Below are 23,799 nucleotides of genomic sequence, written 5' to 3'. Positions count from 1 at the left end.
AAAAAAAAAAAAAAAAAAAAAAAAAAAAAAAAAAAAAAAAAAAAAAAAAAAAAGAAAACCAGCTTGGGGAACACAAAGAGACCTTGTCTATGCATATATAAGTAGAAAGGTCCTCGTCGGGGCTGACCAACAGTCACAGAAGCAAGAACAAAGACGGATATATGAAGGAACTCTGGGACGTCAAACTGATATAATTAGGCAGTTGTTGGAAGAGGAGGCAACTGTGCTGTTCAATGAGTTTGTCAAATGAAATAGCAGGTGAATTTATGACAAGGAATGTTTAGGGGCTCCTAAAACTTTGCTCCGAGGACCTGTTTGGGCTGCCTCCCTCCATCCCCCACCCCTGACCCTCATTTCCTGCAAAGCAGGGCTCATCTGTGATGTTTCTAGCCATTCTGATCTAGGAGAGTCCTCTTCTAAAAACCACGGGGCAAGCTCTTCTTAACTTGAGTCTGACTCCTTATCCTCTTCTTCACGAAGATGCCAGTCTCTGGTAAGCCAGAACAGAAGAGGGATTTAACTTTCTCTAAGCAAAAAAGAAGAGACAAGAGGATTTACACCCACTGTCCTCAAAGGCAATGAGCAGTCTCTGTGCTGGACCACAGTACCTGGCCCCCAAGATCTGAACTGCACCTCTTCTTTGTAGAATAATTGATATCTCAAGGAGCTGGAGAGATGGCTCAGGTGTTAAGAGCACTTGCTATTCTTGAAGAGGACCTAGGTTCAGTTTCCAGAATCCAAATGGTGTGTAATACCCAAAATTAACCTGTGAGCCTCACCTGCCCAGGAACCAGGTAACTTCCTGGGGTGCTGGGAACTGTAGTTCTTGAGAAATAACAAAGCCTCATGGGAAAGAAAGTACAGGTGGCCTAAAGGTTTGTTTCCATAAGCTGCTGAACATGCTTGAGGCAATTCTAGCTGGGAAATTCCGGGGAGTCATCTAAGTCCATCACTTGGTCAGTATTTAATATTCAATAAATGCTTGCTTTGAATTGGGCCCAGAATAGTGTAGTTGGTTTTCCTGGTGACTTGCAGGATTAATGGGGTGGCTCACAAACACCTCTAACTCCAGTTCTAAGGGGTCACACTCCCTTTTCTGATCTCCAAGAACACACCTTGGTGCACTTATACACCTGCAGGCGAAAGCACCCATGCACATAAACAAGTAAGAGTCCCAGCACTCGGGAAGCAGAGGCAGGCAGATTTCTGAGTTCGAGGTCAGCCTGGTCTACAAAGTGAGTTCCCGGACAGCCAGGCTATACAGAGAAACCCTGTCTTGAAACAAAACAAAACAAAACAAAACAAAACAAAACAAAACAAAACAAAACAAAACAAAACAAGATACATAAAATCAACGATGGCATCCTCAGTAAAGAGAACAGTAAAGTGACACTCATAACTAATGTCTTGGATTTCCAGATGTCCCCTGTTGTCTTCAGTCTGTGACTGTTCTGTGTGCTCCATCACTCTGTTCTATGGAAAAGAACAGGCCAAGCAAAATGACCTTTCCCTTGTCCCATGCTGAGATTTGTCCCAAGCTGAGATCTCAGATCTCACAGTAAACAACCCTGCCAGTTCCTTTTATGGTGGAAAGCTGACTAGAGGAAGTCACCTTCTCTGGGTCAGTGAGTCACAGACCAAAAGCCAAAGTGACCCACCTCCTTGTCCTGCTTCTTTCTGTGTACCCAGTTTTTGTTCCAGGTCATAGAAATGCTAATCTCTATCCCCACCCATCTGCAACAACAGGGCTCAGTGAACCCAAGGCCCTGTCACCTTCTAAGTGAATCTTTCAGTAACAACTGTGGACACGTCAGTGTGTCCTGTTGAGTCTTTGTAGCTTACCATAGTGTGTGTTCCTTATCAGGCAGTTGGGCGCCCTGGGCTGTCAGGATCCTCTTTAGAGCCCCACCTGGACGCTCCTCAACACCTGCCAGGGCCCAAGCATCTGCCTGGCCCCGGAGGGAATGATGAGCCCACTGACCTGGAGGAGCTGGAGAAGTTCGCCAAGACCTTCAAGCAGAGACGCATTAAGCTAGGCTTCACACAGGTTTGCTCTGGGATCCGGAGTTGGAAGAACCGGGTTGTGTGATAGAGGCTGTGTCTTCCCAAGTGTGGGTTTCAGGAGCATCCTGACACTGCATCCTGTTCCCTGTGAATAGAGCACGAGTTGCTAGTGGGAAGGAAAGCAAGGGCATTGCTTGGGGAGATCGAGATAAGGACCAGGAAATGGCATGGCCCAGCCGAGAGCAAGGGAGAAATAAGCTGGTCTTGTGTCCTAGAGGAAAAAGATCTGGGAAGATGCAAGGCTGTGCGCAGATGCTCAGGGCTCTGACTGTGTGGTAGCTTTAGGATGGTGGAGGATGCGGGCAAGAAAAGGACATCTGTCCCTCACCTCCCTCCCTCTCGACTCCTCCCCCAGGGAGATGTGGGACTGGCGATGGGAAAGCTGTATGGCAATGACTTCAGCCAGACTACCATCTCGCGATTTGAGGCCCTCAACCTGAGCTTCAAGAACATGTGCAAACTCAAGCCGCTGCTGGAGAAGTGGCTGAATGATGCAGGTGGGCAGCAGGGAAATGAGAAGTAAGCACAGAATGGGGCCCAGGAGATTCCACAGGGGACATTCTAGGGGGTTTGTGCGTGATGGGCTTGAGCAAGGTAAGAGATAGGATCACTTCTCCTCTTCAGCCTGGCACGAACCAAGAAATGAGACTTAGGAGACTGGCAAACAGAGATGAAAATGTCATTTTTATAACCGAGGGGGCCCTTTGGCAGATATGGCTCATCTATGGCCAGGACAGTTTGCCTTCTATCCTATTCTAGTCTAGTCTAGTCTAGTCTAGTCTAGTCTAGTCTAGTCTAGTCTAGTCTAGTCTATTCCCTACCCTAGAGTTAACTTCTATTTCAAGATGACTGTTTAGAGGCAAGATTCGATTTACTTACTCAAATTGTATGGGATCAGCCTCAGTCAGGAGACCAGGAAGAGGGCCCTGCAGGGTCCCACTGAGGCAAGAAATCCCAGGCCCAGCCTCAGGTCTTTATTTGGCTATTCTGGAGCAGGTGTCAGAGTACAGGCAATTGCCATGATCAGGACTGGCCAGACAAGCCTGTCAGGAGGAAGGGTGATCAGGAGGTAGATTCTGTCAGGATCCAGGCCTACCAGGGGGTCAGGGCCAGAAGCCAAGGGGTGGAGGATTCGGAACAGTGAATGGAGAACACAGCAGCAGAAAAAGTAGGGGTGGGGCTTCTGACATATGGACCAAATAAAATTGTTTGTCTTTGGGGGCTGGACAGGGCACTGGAGGTGAGTGGTCTGGCTCTCTACCTAGGCATTGACCATAGCGCATGCCTCATCTCCCCAGTTGACTCCACACATTGTCAAGTGTGCCCAGGGAAGTGGGTGGTGCAGGCTAGTCCCTGCTTGAGACGTCTAGCCCATGTGGAGAGGGAAGGAACAGGCCTCTCTCCGGGGCCAGGTTCTGTTAAGTGGAGGTGTGCGTTATTGATTACTATTCTACTGGTAAAGGTAGGAGGGTAGCCAGGATGGTTCTCTTCAAGTAAGTCCCCTCACTCAGAGGAGTACATGGGAGTCACCCCCCTCCTCAACATACTGCCCAGGAGTCAACTTTTACTGGGACATCCAAATGGAAGAACTGATTGGAAGTTCCTAGAGTCTTTGGCGAAGGGTTTTACAGTATTCTTAGTACAGGTTCTCCCCTACCTTGCAGCCTTGGCTCCCACTTTATACTCATGGACAAATGGCCTCAGAGCTAGTATAGGTTCCTAAGTGCCAGAGAAAACCCATTTCACTCAGTACTCACAAATGGGCACATCTTCTAAAATAGGTCATGTGGTGTGACTCATAGTCCTGCTTGAGTCCCTTACGCCCACATGGGCCACTGATGTTCGGGCATCCCTGAACCATGACTTCGAACACCTAGAGTCTCTGTGCCCTCGGGGACATTTGCCCAGAGCATCCTGGAGAAACAGGATATGGTCTGTCTTAGTTAGGGTTTTACTGCTGTGAACAGACACCATGACCAAACAACTCTTATAAGGACAACATTTAATTGGGGCTGGCTTACAGGCTTAGAGGTTCCATCCATCATCATCAAGATGGGAGCATGGCAGCATCCAGGCAGGCACGGTGCAGGCAGAGCTGAGAGTTCTACATCTTTATCTGAGGGCTGCTAGTAGAAGATTGACTTCCAGGCAGCTAGGATGAGAGTCTTAAGCCCATGCCCACAGTGACACAACTACTCCAACAAGGCCACACCTCCTAATAGTGCCATTCCCTGGATCAAGCAAATATAAACCATCACCCGGTCTGTTCTGGATTATCTGCTGGGGTCAGGGCAGGATGCGTGGAAGGACTAATAAATCTCAGGTTTACAATGGCAGGCTAGACCTCCATCTCCATCTCTGAGCTTCATTTGCTCCTCTCTCCAGAGTCCTCCCCGTCAGACCCTTCAGCGAGCACACCCAGCTCCTACCCCACTCTCAGCGAAGTGTTTGGCAGGAAGAGGAAGAAACGGACCAGCATCGAGACCAACATACGCCTGACTTTGGAGAAGCGATTTCAAGATGTGAGCAGCATCCTTGGGTGGGGACGGGTGGGTGGGCCTGACATGGGTGGGTGAGCAGGTCCCACCTGTGCAGGAAGCTGCGCTCAGTGCAAGACCCTAAGCACAACCCTCCCATCCCCCACCTGCCTGGGAAGGAGCCAAGTCACCTTCTTCTCTGGGAGCCCAGAAATGCTGACCTCCCAAAGTTCCTCTTCCTGACATTTATTTGAGGCTCATGGTCCCTCTCATTGCAAGATTCAAGAATGGAACACAGCATTCCAGTGTGTGTGTGTGTGGGGGGGGGTGTGTGGGTGTGTGTGTGGGGGTGTGTGGTGGGGTCTATATATTTAAGGTAATGGGAGAAAGCCAGAGCATTAAATAAGTCTCTGTCTTTTTTGAAGCAAATTTTACTTTTCAATTTAAAAGTATAAAGGGCTTGCAAGATGCTTTAGTGAGGGGGAAAGGTGTTTGTAACCAAGACTGATGACCCACATTCAATCCCTGGGATCCACACTGTGGAAGGAGAGAACCAGGTCCCTCAAGGAATCAGGTTCCTCTGATCTCCACACACCTTCGCCATGGTGTATGACCCTACTCCTAAACACATATACATTCATTTTTTTAAAAGATTTATTTATTATTATATGTAAGCACACTGTAGCTGTCTTCAGACACATCAGAAGGTCTCACTTAGGATGGTTGTGAGCCACCATGTGGTTGCTGGGATTTGAACTCAGGATCTTTGGAAGAGCAGTCAATGCTCTTAACCGCTGAGCCATCTCTCCAGTCCTAATTTTTTTTTAATTTTATTTTAATTTTTTTAATGATTTTTTAAAATTTATTTTATGTATATGAGTACACTGTAGCTGTACAGATGGTTGTGAGCCTTCATGTCGTTGTTGGGTGTTGGATTTAGGACCTCTGCTTGCTCTGGTCAACCCTGCTCACTCTGGCCCAAAGATTTTATTTATTATTATAAATGAGTACACTGTAGCTGTCTTCAGATGCACCAGAAGAGGATGTCAGATTCATTACGGGTGGTTGTAAGCCACCATTATGGTTGCTAGGATTTGCATTCAGGACCTTCGGAAGAGCAGTCAGTGTGCTCTTACCCACTGAGCCATCTTGCCGCCCCCTAAGTTTTTAAAAAAGGGTTTCAACTTAAAAAAATAATGTAATAAATGCTCATTGTCAACAATGTGGAAAAACACAGGGAGAGAAGGAAAAAAGGAAAAACAAACCATCGGCTTTTGTTTTGTTTGGCCTCTTGTCTGTCTATCTATCTGTCTATGTCTTGTTTGCCTTTGCTGTTTAAAGATACAGTCTCACACTGGAGTTTACCCCATCCAACCTATATATAACCCACTAGGTAGCCCAGGTTAGCCTCAAGCTCATAGCCCTCCTCCTGAGTTCATCCCCAAGTGTTAGAGCTATAGGTGGTTGCCCCCCACCCCCACCCCCCAATTTACCGTGCCTTCTGAAAGCATTTGCCTCTCTTCCTTTTTCCTCACACGTTTCCACACTGGTGGCCACACTGCACTATGTTTTTTTAACCTCTCACCAATGAAAATGTTCTATTTCTTACAGTTATTTTTATTATTTTTTTTAAAGATTTATTTATTTATTATATGTAAGTACACTGTAGTAGCTGTCTTCAGACACTCCAGAAGAGGGAGTCAGATTTCATTATGGATGGTTGTGAGCCACCATGTGGTTGCTGGGATTTGAACTCCTGACCTTCGGAAGAGCAGTCGGGTGCTCTTACCCACTGAGCCATCTCACCAGCCCCACAGTTATTTTTAAAACAGGCATTTGTGTCTTTTTTTTTTTTAATTAAAAGTTTTCAAATCTTTCTAGGTTCTAAATGACATCTTCTAGCCATAGATTCTGAACAAACACTCCCGAGAATAGTAAAAACATATCCTTGAGGGAGTATATGCAAGCTGTGAGCCTCGTGGAGCTCCAGGTGACTCTATAGAGATCTCTCAGGGAGCAGTCCCTAGAGCCTCCCTGGATACCGAAAAATCCTCAAGCCAGCCTTGGAGGTCCTGGTTGCTAGAGTGGCTGCCCTGGAGCAGGTCCACCAACGAGTCCGGCTCAGGAACGCCATTCCATGGCTGCATCCTGCCAGCAGGATGACTAGCGTTGAGTTTTCCATCTTTCTAGGTTCCTTAGTACAGTTAAAAAAGGATGCCGGGCTGAGGGAAAGGGGCTCAAGACACAGACTGGGTGGCAGGTCAGAAGGACAGAGTGATGACATCATATTGCCTGCAGCTCTCCCCACGGGACGTGGTAGACCTGAGAGTTCCAGCCTCCTTGTTTTTTCTAAGAGATGTGAAGGGAGACATGAGGAAGGATTGTGAGGGATGCATTTTTCCCAAGGAGTCCAGCTGCCCTTCATAATTCACCTGTGGAGGCCATGCAGCGGAAGTACTCCCAAGGGAAGGAGTACAGGAAGAGACCTATCTTTTGTATCCTCTCTCTTGCACCAGCCCTGTGCTTGGTGGTACACACATGCCTTCTCTTGTAACCCTTACCATATTCTGATGTGCTAGGCCAGTTGTCTCATTCCGTATATGAAAGACTGAGGTGCAGAGGTAAAGGGGATTTTTAAGGACACTCAGTACACATCGGATAAAGTCAGTGTTCCACCTTTGGTCTGATTCTAAGGCCCTTGACCCCATATATTCAATCCTTTGTGTTTGGATCATCTGACCCTCACCTCCAATTCCTGAGCCTGTTTCTGTCTCCTGACCACACCCTACCTCTTTCCCCCTAAAGAACCCGAAACCCAGCTCGGAAGAGATCTCCATGATTGCGGAGCAGTTGTCGATGGAGAAGGAGGTGGTGAGAGTCTGGTTCTGCAATCGACGCCAAAAGGAGAAGAGAATCAACTGCCCTGTGGCCACCCCTGTCAAACCACCCATCTACAACTCCCGGCTGGTAAGTGGCTTGGAGCCAGGCTGACTGTCAAACACTCGGTGGACCTGTACCTGGAGGCCGAGAGTCTTCCATCCTAGAGAGGGGTGGTTCCTGGGTAGGAGAGACTCTGTACATGAATCAACAGATGGATACAACATGTAAAAATACATAATACAGAGAAGATTAAATATGGGTGGAAGGGGGCTGTTGAGATAGCGTAGCCGATAAAGGTCCTTGCTGTCCAACCTGATGACCCATTTTCCATCTCTGGAATCCCCACAGTGGAAGGAGAGGATCAGTTCCCAAAAGTTGTAATGTTACCTTCAAACATGCTATCGTGGCACTCCCATAACCACACATATATGTAAAATAATAAAATGTAATTTTTATAAACATGCATAAAGGTGCACAATTTTGACTGGGATACTTGTGCCTTTTTAACAGCAAGACTAGAGATAGCCTGTTTGATTAGGTGGCATTTGAATGAAAAGTCTAAATTTCATATGGGGGTCAAATATGGGTCTCTCTAGGGGAAGGATAGTCAAGCTGGAGGGACCAGCAAGGAAGTCTGTGCAAAGGGGGCAAAAAGCGGGTGACTTCAGAGAAGTAGCAAGGAGCAGATTCCCCAGGGTATTGGAATTCAATGAGAGGACCCAGGACTTCAATGACTGGAATAGGAAGGTATTGGAGAAACCTAGATGCATAAGTCTGTGCAGGGATATGGGCTGCTGGGCGGAGAATAACGTGGGTAGCAGAAGACTGGCCAGGAGACAGCCATCAGGCTGAGAGTAGAGGAGGCTTGGAGGTGGTAGCCATGGTGATATGAGTAAAGTGGCTGGATCTGTATATCCCTCAGCTGTGAAGCCAACAAGATGTGCTGAAGGCTGAGATTCAAAAAGCAGGAGAGCAGGCAGGAAGGCACTGTCATATTTCTTTTCTAGGTGGCTTTGTTGATTTTGTTTTGTTTGTTTTATGGTACAGGGTCCTGTGTAGACCAGGCTAGCCTTGAGTTCACTATATATATAGCCAAGAATGACCTCTACCCCCCCCCCAGGTTTATAGTCTGGTATATAGAAACTACATATGGTTTCTCTCGTGTTAGGTATGGAACCCAGGACTTTCAGCATGCTAGGCAAGCACACTTACCAGCCAAGCTACCTGAGAACTAGAATTATAAGCACGAGCCACCGTGCATATTACAGCACTACCCTTTTATAAAAAACCATTGAACTGGACATAGTGGTACACATCTTTAATCCCAGCTCTCAGGAGGCAGAGGCAGGCTGATCTCTGTGAGTTCCAGACTGGCCTGGTGGATGTGGTGAGTTACAGGACAGCCAAGATGTTAGATGTGCACCCAAGAGGCAGTGCCTAGTTAGGGTTAAATCTTAGCCTCTGGTGTTCCAGAGAAATGCCAAGGCCGAGTGGAAATATCTTGGGGTTCTAGGGAGACATGGAAGTTTAGGTATTTGAAAGTGTCTGTCCCACCCAGAAAGAGCTGGGACCTGATTAGCGATGTGGCGGTCTCCATCTTTAGGAATAGTTGTGGAAGAAGAGTTGAAGAGAATGGTGCCCTCTAGTCTAGCATTCCAGGGTGGCTGCAGGCCAGGTAGGACATAGCAGTGACTTAAAAAACACTGCACTGTTGCTATCCCCCCACAAACGGCCACAGGCCAGCTTCACGGTGGTGTTTCTGTCAAGCACTGGAGAGAGAAGGATAAATACCCTTTATTTCCAGCCCTGGAGGACCTCTGTGTCTCACAAAGGACACAACACAAGTAAACAAAGGGTAAACAATAGGGTCTCTAAGCAACTTAGGAGCAGCAGCTGACACACCTTGGGGAGGGTGGCTAAGAAGACTCCCCCAAGGAGGTCATTAATGCCTGAATTGAGTCTGCCAGAGGCAGGTGAGGGTAGGGTGGAGCTGTCTCCAGGGGAGATGTGAAGACAGCGAGGTGGGGGAGGGGGTATGCAGCACATTCACAGAACTGCAGGTGGTTCCATGCAGAGGAATGTCGTAAAGTGAGACTGGGCTGATGGTTGGGTGGGTGATAGAGGAGAAAGTCAAGAGATAAACAAGGGTTATTATGGGTGTACTGATGGTAGAGTGCTGCTCGCCTACTACTCCTGAGGCCCTGGGTTCCATCCTCAGCCCCACGGTATAGTCTCGGCACTCCACTCGGGAGGTGGAACAGGAGGATTATCCTCAGTGACTTAGAAAATAATGGGTCAATTTGAGCTCCACGAGACTGTCTCAGAAACAGACGAATGAAACTATAAACGAGAGGCCTTGGTTAGTAAACTGAAAGCCCGCTCAGCGCGGGGAGAGTGATGGAGGGAGAATCCCTGTGATGACTCAGTGTTCAGGCTGGGCTGGTTGGGTAGATGGTAGCCGTATGTGTGGACCGAGCAAACAGGATCAGCTGGTTTTGGAGTGGGCAAAGGGATACTTCACTTCTTCACATCATCATGATGTAGGCCTGCAGGATACCTAAGTGGGACTGCCCCTAGAGACTTGGAACGGTGGATACTGAGGTCAGGAGAGAAGCCGGGACAGAGACATGGATTGGGGGTGTCACAAGCACATGGGTGGCAGTTGAAGTCCTGAGTGAGGAGAAGCTCCATTACAGAATTTGTATGGGGTGAAGAAAGAGAAAGGGCCTCTTCCAAAGCTGGGTGACATCAGCCAATGGGAAGCAAGAAGCCGAGGAGGAAGAGCCTGAGAAGGCATGGAAGTGGAACCAAGCATGTGTGAGAGCTGGGCAGGAGGCGCACATGAGCATCATGGTGATGCAGATAAAAGGCACTCAGGTCAACATGACCGCCACAAGTGCGGAGCCCGTGATTTGCTTGAAGGACGTGGTGAGTTAGCAAGAGGAGTTCTAGAGGCAGAAGGAACAGCCGTGCTGTTAGCCCCAGGCTGGGGTTTCGGAGGTGGGCTTAGCAGTTAACAGCACTGGCTGGCTGGCTTCCAGGGAAATCTGGGTTTGATCCCCAGTACCCACATAGCAGCTTAAAACTGTCCAGGGCGTCCTATGCTGTCTTCTGGCCTCTGCAGGCACCAGGTATTCACATGGTGCGCAGACATACATGCAAGCAAAATACCCGTACACAGAAATCTAAATAAATCGTTTTGGAAAAGAACAAAGAATTTCAACATAAAAATGACCACATCATGTCTGGAAGACAAAGTTCCATACTAGATATCACAAGAGGGTGAGATCTTCTGATCCTGTCTTTTTTCTCATATCTTTTTTTTTAAAACCAGCTTAAAAAAAAAAAAAAACATTTATGTATGTATGTATGTAAGTGCTGTATCTGCATGTACACCTGCATGCCCGAAGAGGACATCAGATTCCAGTATAGACTGGTTCTGAGCTACCAGGTGATTTCTGGGAATTGAACTTATGATCTCTGGAAGAGCAGACACTGCTCTTAACCGCTGAGCCATCTCTCCAGCTCCCATCCTTATGATGGAATAAAAACTGGTGTCCTTTGTTTCTGATACAAAGCAATCCCAAGATAGTTACGTTAGAAAAAATAATAAGGGCCGGCACTGGAGAGATGGCTCAGTGGTTAGAGCTCATACTGCTTTTCCAGAGGGCCTGGGTTCAGTTTCTAACACCCACTTCTGCTCCCAGCTATCTGCTGCAGAGGATCCAGTGCCCTCTTCTGGCCTCCATGGGTGTTGTAGTCACATGCACACTCCTCCCCTCCCCCACACGCACATATACACATGATTAAAAATAAAAACTTTTTAGCCGGGCGTGGTGGCGCACGCCTTTAATCCCAGCACTCGGGAGGCAGAGGCAGGCGGATTTACAGAGAAACCCTGTCTCGAAAAACCAAAAAAAAAATAAAAAAATAAAAAAAAATAAAAAAATAAAAAAAAATAAAAACTTTTAAAAAAATGAACAAAGTTTTAAAGTGATTTGGGAGATGTACGTAGCTCAGTGGCATAACACCGGCTTAACATTGATAAGAAAATAGGCTCTGTCACAGCAGCACACAGGCAACACACGATTGCACAGATCAGGTTGGCACCATTTGCTACCTCATGTAAAAAAAAAGGAAAATCTTGTTTAAAGGAAGTGACCCTCCATATGCATGCTTACATATGCATAGCCTGTCTTTACCTGGAAATGGAAGGAGCTAATGACAGTGACTGCCTACCTTATTATCTATTTGAAAACAACCAATTTCTTGGGTGTGGCATCTGGGAGGGGAGGAGAGGAGGTGACTGATAGCATCTCTCACCACTCTACTGCTCCTCCCAAACTGCCCCACTCATGCCTCATAGCCTTGCCCACTGAGCAAGCGCATGGTAAAAGGTTAGTGGAAGCTGGAGGAGGGTCACTGATTAGTTAGGAACCGAGAACGTGCTACATCCGGTTGGAGGGGCTATTCCAGAGGAGGGGAGGACCTTAGCAGATGGCAGCTCCCTAAGTAGAGTCTCTACATCCGTGTCCTATGAAGATGCTGCTCGGAGCTTCCTGGGCAACATGAGAAAGGTCAAAACTAGGCTCGAAAGTGGAGCTAAAAGAACATCTAGAGATAAGCAGGAGTCCATCGCGGGAGTGAGGGAGCCGGCATTGAACAAGCTGGTGCTCTTTGCCAGCTGCCGGGTTGAAAGCTTTATAGACATTATCTCATTAAATCTTAATTAAAAGAAATATCGGGGAGGTGCGGCTGCTGTTTCACAGATGAGAGAACCAAGCCTCCCTGGGGTTGATAACTTACTCATAGTCACGCAGATGGTGAATGGCAGAGCCAGGTCTCACACCTCTGTCTGTCTGTTCCTTGTTATTCTTGTGCTAGGCTGTTTTGGATAATCATAGTGAGGGGTAGGTTCCTAAACAGGGAGATTAAACTTTGTGCATCTCCCGTGTGTGTGTGTGTGTGTGTGTGTGTGTGTGTGTGTGTGTGTGTGTGTGTGTGTANGTGTGTGTGTGTGTGTGTGTGTACATGTGTGTGTGTGTACATGTGTGTGTGTGAGTTGTTGGATATCTTCTTCAATTGCTTTTCATCTGTTTTTTTTTTTTTTTTTTTGAGATAGGTTCCTTCCCTGAGCCTGGTGCTCCCTGGTTTAGCCACACTGGATCCTCTTGTCTTTGTCTTCCCAGCATGGGATTACAGGCTATAACTGTTGTACCTAGCTTTTACATGGGTGTTGGACATTTGATCTCTGGCCCTCAGGCTTGAGAGTCAAGCACTTTAACTCTCTTGCCTGCCTGCCTGTCTGCCTCCCCCCTTCCTCTTTTCTTCCCTCTCCTCCCTCCTCTCCCCCTCTTTGCCTCCCTCCGCCCCCCTCCCTCAGACAGGGTAGTCAGCAGTAGCTGACTCAGAACTCACAGCCATCCCCTGCCTCAGTCTCCCAAGTGTTGAAAGTGGAAATGGAGCAGGCAGCCAGCAGCATCTGTGAGAACAAGGGCCTCATAGGCTTGCTCCTCTTACCACCAGGGCACCTGGGCAAGCCTTCAGCCTGGCAGTACCAGAGAAACTTTGCCAGGGCCCTTAGCAGAAGAGGGAGTAGTGTGGGTCTGGTACATCGTACTATGAAGTACAAGGTGAAAATTTTGGAGTAGGAGGTCATCAAGGAAGACAGACTGCTCTCTGCAGCCTTTAACCCAGTGTCCTGAGAGAAGAAGCAAGGTGTCGCACAGACACTCACAAGCCTCTCTTGTTTTTTCAGGTCTCTCCCTCAGGGTCTCTGGGCTCCCTCTCAGTCCCTCCTGTCCACAGCACCATGCCGGGAACAGGTGAGCTTTCAAATAAGGTTTCCAGACACCACAATTAATCTAAATAACATATTAAAACTGAAAGGACCAGGGAGTGGTGGACACTCTTTTAATCCCAGCCCTTGGGAGACAGAGGTGGGTGTTCAAGGCCAGCCTGGTACACAAAGTGAGTTCCAAGACAGCCAGAGCTACCTAGAGAAACCCTGTCTCAAAGGAAACAAAGTCACTCAACCTAAATCAGCAATCCCTCGGTGTATCTCAAAAGACATTAGAAATCAGAATAGAAAAGAACAGGGCTCTGAATTCAATTCCCAGCAACCACATGGTAACTCACAACCATCTGTAATGGGGTCCGATGCACTCTTCTGGTGTGTGTCTGAATCTTTAAAAAATATTTATTTTTATGTATATGAGTATTGTAGCTTTACAGATAGATGGTTGTGAGGTTTCATGTGATTGCTGGGAATTGAATTTAGGACCTCTGCTCACTCCAGTCAGCCTCACTTGCTCTGGCCCAAAGGTTTATTTATTATTATAAATAAGTACACTGTAGCTGTCTTCAGACCCACCAGAAGAGGGTATCAGATCTCATTATGGGTGTTTTTGAGCCACCATGTGGTTGAACTCAGGACCTTCAGAAGAGCAGTCAGTGCTCTTCACCACTGAGCCATCTCTCCAGCCCCAGAAGTTGGGTTTTCAAACACGTTTCCAGGGGTCTACTTTTCCATAAGCACCTGTAGTGTTTCAAAGAGCTTGGTGAAGTGGCCATATGCCCAGCTATTCTGTAGAATCACCAGTAGTTGCCTCAAATGGTGGGGTGCATCTCAATATGCCCCCCTCCTATTTTTTTTTTTTTAAATCTTAGATTGACAAGTAAAATATATGGCACTCTATCCATGAAACACATGTTGGGGTTCTCAGGTCAAGGAATATCTACTTAATCCAAAGCCAGCATTTTACAGAGGATAAAAATGAGCTTTGGGGTGGGCCAGGGCAGGCCCAGAGGGGGCTTGGGTCCCCTTGAAGGGAACCACATGTCTTTTCTTTGTGTAGTCAGAGAATGCGAGGTTCTGGCAGGTCCCTCTGTTCTCAGGTTAGCTTTCTCCCATGCCTCTTCCTTTCCTAAGCTTCATAGTCTTTTCCCCTCCCGCCCAGGGTGTGTCTCACAGTAGGATGATTTTTGGCATCTGTCCTCTGCATTTGGCAAGTCTTGGACTGCCAGAACCAGCCACACTACTCTGAGTGCCTGGGCTGCAGAGAGCACTTGAAATGAGAGCCCCACCAAGGATGGGCTGATGGGTGGGCCTTGGTGGAAGGTGGGCAGATGGGTGGGGGTGGCATGCCCTTTGGGGATTCCATCAGGAAATCATGTGTTGGAAGGGCTGTGTCATGAAGGTCCCCAGACCCAGCAGCATTATTTTGGCCTTGTTTTTGTCTCTCTTTGTCCTTAGTAACGTCATCTTGTTCCCCTGGGAACAACAGCAGGCCTTCGTCTCCTGGCTCAGGACTCCATGCCAGCAGCCCCACAGCATCTCAAAATAACTCCAAAGCAGCAATGAACTCCTCCTCCTCCTCCAGCTTTAACTCCTCGGGGTAAGGAGAGGGCAGCGAGGAAGCATCTGGCAGGCTCAGGGGCATGTGGGGAGCTGGGCCAGTGCCACAGGCGAGAACTGGAAACAGAAAGTGGGGTAGCAGTGGAGATGGATGGAGGAGGGAGACTGGACTGCATCCCCCAGGGATCAAGGATTTAAAAAGAAGCTGTAGCCAGTGAGCAGTCCTGGCAAGGGCTGATGTCAACAAAGCCAAAATTTCCATCCTCACTTCGATGGTGGAAATTTCCAAATGCTCACGTGAGAAATGATCAGGTCCTTCGCTGGGCTCAGGAGCACTCCCTACCAGGAACTCAGGTCACAGGACATTCTGACCTGAGTCTGGAGCTCAGGAGTTGACCAACTCTGGCCTTCAGGTGTGGCTGGAACAGGGAGACAAAGTAGTGCTGTCAAGTCCTGTCTCCCAGTTATACCTGGGAGTCTTCAGGTATAACGGGCCTTAGCTCCCTAGGTGACTACTGGAAAAAGTGTCCTTAGAAGTGATGCCATGAGAACCTTCTCAGGTGCAGAAGAAGGCAGAGGTGTGGGGGCTGGGCACACAGTCCAGTTGGCAAAGTGGGTGCCTTGTAAGCATGAAGGCTGAGTCTAAACACCAGCACTACAGCCAGGTGTGGCCGTGTGCTTGCGATCCCAGTGTCAGTGCTGGGGTAGGAGCCAGCCAAGAAGCCTCTGAGTTCCTGGCCACTGAGAGAGCCTGTCTCCAATAAAGTGGGCAGCATGCCTTAAAGATCACACCCAAGGTTGTCCTCTGGCCTCCATATGTGTGCACACAGATTATCTTAAGGTTTTTTTTGCTTTGAAGAGACCAAGGCTTATAAAGGAAAACATTTCACTGGGGCTGGCTTACATACAGTTCCAGAGGTTTAGTTCATTATCATCAATGGTGGGAAACACGGCAGCGTCCAGGCAGGCATGGGGCTGGAGAAGGAGCTGAGAGTTCTATATCTTCAACCCAAGGCAGCAAAGAGACACTGTGCACCACACTGGGCATAGTTTGAACGTGTATGAGGGCTCAAAGCCCAGTCCTACAGTAATACGCTTCTTCCAAAGGCCACACCTACTCTAACAAGGCTAAATTTCCTAATAGTGCCACTCTCTATGAACCAAGTATTCAAACACATGAGTCTAAGGGGGCCCAAACCTAGTCTAACAGCCACACAGATGCACACACATACATTGTTTTAAAAAAAAGAAATTTGGTCATTGTGGTACATACTTGTAATCCCAGTATATAAGCAGTCTGAGGCAGGAAGACCATGAATTTGGAGGCAGCCTGCTTTAAACATAATGAGACGCTGTCTGTCTTAGGATTTTATTGCTGTGAACAGATACCATGACCAAGGCAACTCTTATAAGCACAATATTTAATTGGGGCTGGTTTTCAGGCTCAAAGGTCCATTATCATCAAGGCAGGAACATGGCAGCATCCAGGCAGGCATTGGTGCAGGAGGAGCCGAGAGTGCTACATCTTTATCTGAAGGCTGCTAGCAGAATACTCACTTTCAGGCAGCTAGGATGAGGGTTTTAAAGCTCACACCCACAGTGATACACCTACTCCAACAAGGCCACACTTCCAACAGGGCCACACCTTCTAATAGTGCCACTCCCTGGGCTGGGCATATACAAACCATCACACTGTCTGTTTTGTTTTGTTGCTGTTATTTTCTGAGACAGGGTTTCTCTGTGTAGCCCTGGCTATCCTGAAACTCACTCTGTAGAACAGGCTGGTCTTAACTCAGAGATCTGCCTGCCTCTGCCTCCCAAGTATTGAGATTCAAGGTATGTGCCACCATTGGATCTGTGAGACTTTTTTAAACACACAAACAAACCAAGTTGAGTGATAGATTATGCACTTGAGATGAATCCACTTGTCCAAATCCAGTCAGTTCAGCAAGACATCTAGCTTCTATTATCTAGATGTTTGATAACTAGAAAGTCAGAATTTCTGGGGGTGAAGAGACCCAAATAATTTCAGTAGTTTCATATTGAAAATATGATTCCTACACCATAAAGTTCACAAGGTTGTGTATCCATTACTCTCTTCCAGGATGTCTCCCTCACCCATTAAGGATCTCCCTGCCTGCCTGTTTAGCTGTGATCTCCCTGTTCCTTTCTGTCAGGTTTGTAACTCAGTCTGGCCTGGTTTTCTCTTCCTTCCAGATCATGGTACCGTTGGAATCATCCTACCTACCTCCATTGAGACCAAAAACTTCCTCCCTTTCCACCTGGCCCCTGGTTCCTGAGAGGAGGAAGAGAGTCGTGCCTTCCACATATGGAGAGACACTTTGAGAAGAATGGGAGCAATGGCCACTGCTGAAGAGCAAACCCATAGTCTTGCCTTCTCCTGGATCCAGAGCTTCCGGAGAACCTAACTGTGACCAAAGGCCATACTCTTGCCTTGGGCTCTTCGTCACCTCGCTGGGAGTTTACTGTGCTCACCTGCCTTGGGGCCCCCTCCATGCTCTCCTGGTGGCTTCTCCTCTTGGAGAAAGGGCATTTTGCCATTGGTAGTTTTCAGCTTACCCATGGGCTTCTGGGACAGCCTTTTGCTCGGTGTGCCAAACTGCAAGAGGGGTAGATTATGGCTTTGACTCTGACCTCAGCCACAATCCCGAACAGATCCCAAATTCTATGGAAAGACTGAAATCTCACGTCTCCACCAAAGCCTTATCTTGTTAAATTAGCACAGTTTTCCCATGGAATCTGCATTTTTGCCCAATTTTCTTTCAATCCTTACTCCCTTTTCTACAACCAAATCTGTCTGTTCTTGGGTCCTACAAAGTCCCTTCCTCTCTACAAATGGCTGAGCTACCCTCTGGCCATGTCGCTCCATCCACAGGTACTCCTCTGTTACCCACATGTACCCAAGTTCCAGGACACTTGTCTTTTCTCTGCTCCCTGTGAGTCTCCTTGTCCTGTCCCCTCTCCTTTCTCCTGGCCACAGAAAAGTGATGGCTGCATTCTTGTACATAGTCCTTTCCTATTCTGCACCATGACCTTTCCTTAATGTGTCATTTCCAGCAAGATGTTTAACTCAGGTGTGAACTTTGAAGATGTTTCTATATTATTTTATCTTCCATTAGAAAAGGAAGGGGGATACCAAAGTGTGTAATACCCCACAGGGTTCCCCCATGAGCTGGGGTTCTGTTGACTTGGGGGGGACCTTATATGTGGAGTCTCCTTCTGTGGATCTGTGTGTAAAGCTGTCACATGAAAGCCATACTAGAAATGGTACCTTTTTTTCCCCCTAAAGACTGAATATCCAGGAAACTGTTGAGACTCAAAGGAATCTCTCTGTTTCTAAATATATTTGTACAGCAATAACATAAAGTATTCCACTGTTAATAAGAGATGTTCAGAAGAGTGTTTTATGCCTTTGTGTGGGGGGTGGGGAGTGGAGGATGTGAAGGTGGGAATGGATGGGAAATAGTTCCATTTGGGGCATGAAGTGGGTTCTCGGGATGGCCCCAAATAATTCCACATTCCTACCCTGTGGGACAGACCTGCTTTGGGAAGTGAGTAGGTGAAAGATGGTTCCTCATTTTATAGGAGGGAAGTGTGGTGAATATTTCAGGTCATGTCACTTGAAGATGCCAAGGCTAATCTATCTCACATATCCCAAATATTGACTATTCTGCTGTCATGTTTTACAATGGAAATCAAAAGCTGCTTAACAAAGGACAATTTCATGGAAAGCCATGTATATATCGGCTTGAGGGGGCAAGACAGCAAGACAGTTGAAGGGTAGGGAAGCTATTGTTGAGCTTTTTGCTAGGTTAATTTTTGTTGGTGATAGGATTTTTGTTGTTGTTTGAGGTAGGGTCTCACTCTGTATCCCAGGTTGTTCTCAAGTTCATTATTTAGCCAAGTTGACCTTAAACTCATTGCAATCCTCCTGCCTCAGCCTCTTAAATGCTAGAATCACAGTCCTGGAAGCTACCACCACCAGTCACCCAGCTTAATTAAAAAAGTAAACTAAGCCGGGTGTGGTGGCGCACGCCTTTAATCCCAGCACTTGGGAGGCAGAGGCAGGTGGATTTCTGAGTTCGAGGCCAGCCTGGTCCACAAAGTGAGTTCCAGGACAGCCAGGACTATACAGAGAAACCCTGTCTTGGAAAAAAAAAAAAAAGTAAACTAGTTGGGGAAAGAAACAGCTATAGCTGCTGGTGAGGAGAAACGGGGGTCCAGGTTTGTGTTACTTTCACATAGCTGTGAACAAAATGCCTGACAGAACTTGAGGCAGGAAAGATTTCTTTTAGCTTATGGTTCCAAGGTGCCTATCACAGCTGGAAGGGCAAGTCAGAGTGAGGAAACTCTCAACATCCGCAGAGAGGAAACTACAAAGGATTTGCAGGATGGAGAGACACCTAGATAGCCTCAAAGACCTTCCTCCCTTGTATAGCACCAACCCCTACTAATGCCATCGCTTTATGATTCTATCAGATTATTTCATGTCTTAGGTCTCAGCCCTCATGACATCGTCTGGAAACATTACCACAGACAGTGGTGTGCCTTGCCAGTGTCTCCGGATGTCTCAAAATCCAATCAATTTGCAAATCAATAGCCATCATAGGATCAAACATTTATTGCAAATAATAACACCCCCATGGGAAACCCACACACAAATCACCAGGAGTCTACTGTTGTTGGCAGTTGGATGCAGCTTATACTTAGACTTCTGTGCCATAATATGGGAGGGGGTGGGGGTGGGGTGTCCTGTTAATAGTGGTTACTTTAGAAAGAAAAGAGATGAGCAGAGCCAGGCAGTAGTGGTGAATGCCTTTAATCCCAGTGCTTGGGAAGCAAAATCAGGTTGATCTCTGCGAGTTCCAGGCCATCCTGGTCTTCAGAGCTAGTTCTAGGACATCCAGACAAAGAAACAGTGTCTCAAAAAACCAAAGCAAACCAACCAACCAACCAGACAACCAATCATACATGAGGCTGAGGTAGGAAGGTTGGTTGAGCCTAGGAGTTCCAGGCTAGTGCATGTTGGGGGCAGCAGAGAGACAGCAGAAGGGTTCTCAGCAGAGATGTAAATGTCTAATGAAAGTACACACTGCCAATACAAAAATATCCGTGCCTATCACTGTACATCATGCATGCTGCTGACAGGTCAGAGCTGACCCTTTCCTGCCCTTGGCATCCTGCCCTGGTAGGTATTGAAAACCATTTCCTGTACCATCCAAAACTCTGGCTTTCACCCATTGGTCCATATTTTGTATAAAATAATAAACAGTCGTGGTGGTGCACTTGGGAGTCAAAGATAGGTGGATTACTGTGAGTTAGAGCTAGCTTTGTCTAGCCCTAACTCACTGCCCATTTGCTGAGCAGAAGCAAACTTGCGGGTGGGCATGGGCTTGGCATTCATAGCTGCAGGATTCTGTAAAAATTCATAATTCCAAAGAAGTTTAATGGAAGGTGGGATTGTGTGTGTGTGTGTGTGTGTGTAGCTGTTTCATCTAGGAACATCTAAGAGACAGCACCTAAGAGCAATATCAGCCAGGGTGGAAGTGCAAAGAAAGGAGGAAAAGATTGGGAGTGCTCATCATTTCATACTATCTGTCTGTCTGTCTGTCTGCCTCCTTGCCTGCTTGCCTGCCTGTTCATTTACAGAAGAGTCTTGCCTTTAGATGGCCTACTCTGACATGACCTCTGACATGGACACTCTGGCATAGCTCTGGGATGCCTCTGTTGCCCTGGACTGTTCTATTCTCTGCTGGCTCTAATGACTATCACTGATACATGCACATAATAGAGTAAGAGTTTTAAAGCCAGGCATGGCAGCACTTGCCTGTGATCATGGCACTCGGGAGACTGAAGCAATGGGACTCAGGAGTTCAAAGCCAGTCTTGGCTATAATAGTGAGCTCAAAGGGCTTGAGTTAGACCTTGTCTCAAATACTGTTTCACACAAGGAATCTAAACTAGGAAACTGTAAACTTATTTACTCAAAACCCCCTTTCAGCAGAAACTCTTACAAGACACCCTGCATTTGATATATTGTATATAAGTCAAGCATTTCTGGTAGAAAAAAAAACTTATTTTAGGACAATTCTTTGCTGTAAATATAATTTCATCAGTTAGAAAATACATAAACAGGGGCTGGAGATGTGTGCGTGTGTATGTGTGTGTGTGACAGTTTAGGAAGCCCTTCACTGAGAAAGTGACTGTGAATGTAGAAATGTAGTACACACCTGTGGGGAGCAATAGTCAAGCAGAGATGACTTCCTTTTTTTTCTCTTGTATTGATGGTTGTCATTAATGCTGCTTTTTGATTGTTTGAGATGAGGTCTGGATAAGATCAGAGAACTTTCTTTCTTCCTTCCTTCCTTCCTTTCTTTCTTTCTTTCTTTCTTTCTTTCTTTCTTAAGTTCTATTTATCATATGTATGTGAATATGCTGTCACTGTCTTCAGACACACCAGAAGAGGGCACTTGATCCTATTACAGATGGTTATGAGCCATCATGTGGTTAATGGGAATTGAACTCAGGACCTCTGGAAAAGCTGTCGGTGCTCTTAGCCACTGAGCCATCTCTCCAGCCCAAGAGAACTTTCTATGTACAATAAAAACACTGTATCTTATGAATTGGTCCAGCTGGTCTAAGGCTGGAAATAACTCACTGTGTAGTTGAGAATGGCCTTGAACTTCTGATACTCCTGTGCTACCACACTGACTCCAGGTACCATATTTCAGCACATCCCCTCTCATCATGTTTGTGTTCATGCCCAACTCCTTTCTACCAAGTGTGTTACCTTGGGAATCTTTGGACAGCTTTGTGCCTTAATTTCTCAACTGTAAATTGGGACTGTAAGGTAGACTCTAGTTTACATAAACGATCATAGTCAAAGGACTTGCAACAACTTGTGCAGTATGACAACATTTTACAAATGTCATCTGTAGTCATTATTGTCTTTGTGATGATCTTAGTGGAAAGCTCTGTCCTCTGTTTATCCTAAGGGTGGAAGAGCAGAGGTAGACTAAAGACAAATTAACATACTTTAGGGGGCTGGAGAGATGGCTCAGTAGGTTAAGAACACTGGCTGCTCTTGTAGAGGACCCTGGTTTGGTTTCTTTCTTTCTTTCTTTCTTTCTTTCTTTCTTATTTATTTATTTCATGTATATGAGTACACTGTCACTATCTTCAGACACACAAGAAGAGGGCATCAGATCCCTGTTACAGATGGTTGTGAGTCACCATGTGGTTGCTGGGATTTGAACTCAGGACCTCCAGAAGAGCAGTCAGTGCTCTTCACTGCTGAGCCATCTCTCCAGCCCCCAGGTTTGATTTCTAATACCACATGTCATCTCAGAACTATCTGTAACTCCAGTTCCAGAGGACCTGACTCCACCCTCTGCTTTTTGAAGGAATGAACGCAGTGGACAGAAATACCTGCAGGCAAAACACCCGCGTAAACATAAGAAATCTTTTAAAAAGACAAATCAGTACCTTTTCATTTCAAATAATGAAGCTTCAAATAATTTCAGAACCCCAGCACTTTTGCATAAAGGTCCATTGTTCTTAGAAGAAAAGACACCTTCCAGACTGGAACCTGTAGACTCCTTAAGTCCTTGATAGTCCATTCTTTTGTGGAACACAGGGGCAGCAAGAAGAAAGTCCCAGCTCAACAGACTGGAATGAAAACAAAATTTTGAAGCAAAACCAAACAAAGAGTTGGGGCTGCTTACAGTCCTTCTGTGTCTTGGCTCTCACTGCTATCTGGCCTGTCTCAGGATGCTTCTAACAGGTCTTCTCCAATCACCCTCACGCTGATTTTAACTGATTTTAGCTGAATGCCTCCAGAGCACCTGTGCTTGACTTTAGGAGCCAACCAGAATCACCTGGGGAGCTACCAGCAATTGATGTCCACACTGACGTTTGGATTTTCTTGTTTTGGGGTGTTTGACACTGGTATTTATTTAAAAAGCAATTTATAAATAGTTCTATTTTGAGGGATCGTGAATCACTGCCCAAGGCTTGGCTATAGTGGCTCAGTGGCACACCTAGTATGTCCAAGCCCTAGGTTCAATGTTCAGCACTGCCAGAGAATCACTGTTAAAAAAATGCAGATTTCAAAGTACATCCAGGGTTAGGTTCTGGGGTTGTGTGTGTTTGGCAGACAGCTGGGAGATGTTGATTTTGTTGGTGATCTTCCTCTGGTCCCAGACCACACACTGAACTGTGAAAACTGGGAGAGCATAGCAATATGATTGTCTTGCTCAGAACACTGCAGGCTTCCTCTTAGCCACTGAAGGAGATAACCTGGGCCAGATACCTGACACTGCCATTAAGACAGCTGAGATTCTCTGGCTCTTAAGTGTGACTAATCCTCTGAATGAACCCAGGCAGATTTTAAAACACACTTTTCCTGTCCCACATCAGACCTACCAATCACATTATTTAAGATGCAGTCTGTACACGGGCGTTTTGAAATCACCTTCCAATAGTGCTTTGGAAGTCACCTGTGCTGCTTCAAATGCATTTTTTTTCTATTAATTTTGGTTTCTCTTCCTTTTGAGAGAGGTTTCCTGTAGCCCAGAATGGTTTGAATTTGCTATGTAGCGGAGAATGCCATTGAGTTTCTAATCTTCCTGCTTCCACCTCCTGAGTGCTGCGGTTACAGGTGTAAACCTTCCCAACTGAGTTCCTCCTTCATTAATTCCACCAACAAACCTTCACTATACTGCTACCATACTAGGTTCTAGGGAAGCAGGCGAAAACAGTGTCATCCTTACCTTTGAAGGGTTAGCGCAATAAATGACCAAAATGAGAACATTTACAGTTCTTACACATTGTCTTTTTTTTTTTTTTTTTCCTTTTGAAACAGGGTTTCTCTGGCTGTCCTGGCTGTCCTGGAACTCACTTGGTAGACCAGGCTGGCCTCGAACTCAGAAATCCACCTGCCTCTGCCTCCCAAGTGCTGGGATTAAAGGCATGCTCCACCACCACCTGGCAGTCCCCCCCC

The 23,799-nt window shown here is 46.6% G+C and overlaps 1 protein-coding gene across 1 annotated transcript in view; it reads left to right on the top strand.

Annotated features, from left to right (window-relative positions):
• Pou2f3 (POU class 2 homeobox 3) overlaps window positions 1-18,181 on the top strand; it is an 81,912-nt gene extending 63,731 nt beyond the window's left edge. The window contains exons 7-13 of the mRNA XM_021172894.1: window positions 1,865-2,047; window positions 2,420-2,561; window positions 4,450-4,586; window positions 7,347-7,508; window positions 13,180-13,246; window positions 14,677-14,818; window positions 16,996-18,181. Coding sequence (XP_021028553.1) covers window positions 1,865-2,047; window positions 2,420-2,561; window positions 4,450-4,586; window positions 7,347-7,508; window positions 13,180-13,246; window positions 14,677-14,818; window positions 16,996-17,035 — 873 coding nt within the window. The 3' untranslated portion in view covers window positions 17,036-18,181. The remainder of the gene's footprint in view (window positions 1-1,864; window positions 2,048-2,419; window positions 2,562-4,449; window positions 4,587-7,346; window positions 7,509-13,179; window positions 13,247-14,676; window positions 14,819-16,995) is intronic.
• The last annotated feature ends 5,618 nt before the right edge of the window (window positions 18,182-23,799 follow it).

This window comes from Mus caroli, chromosome 9 (genome assembly GCF_900094665.2).
Source record: "Mus caroli chromosome 9, CAROLI_EIJ_v1.1, whole genome shotgun sequence".
In the NCBI taxonomy this organism is placed as follows: domain Eukaryota; kingdom Metazoa; phylum Chordata; class Mammalia; order Rodentia; family Muridae; genus Mus; species Mus caroli.
This window is presented reverse-complemented; position numbering and strand designations above follow the sequence as displayed.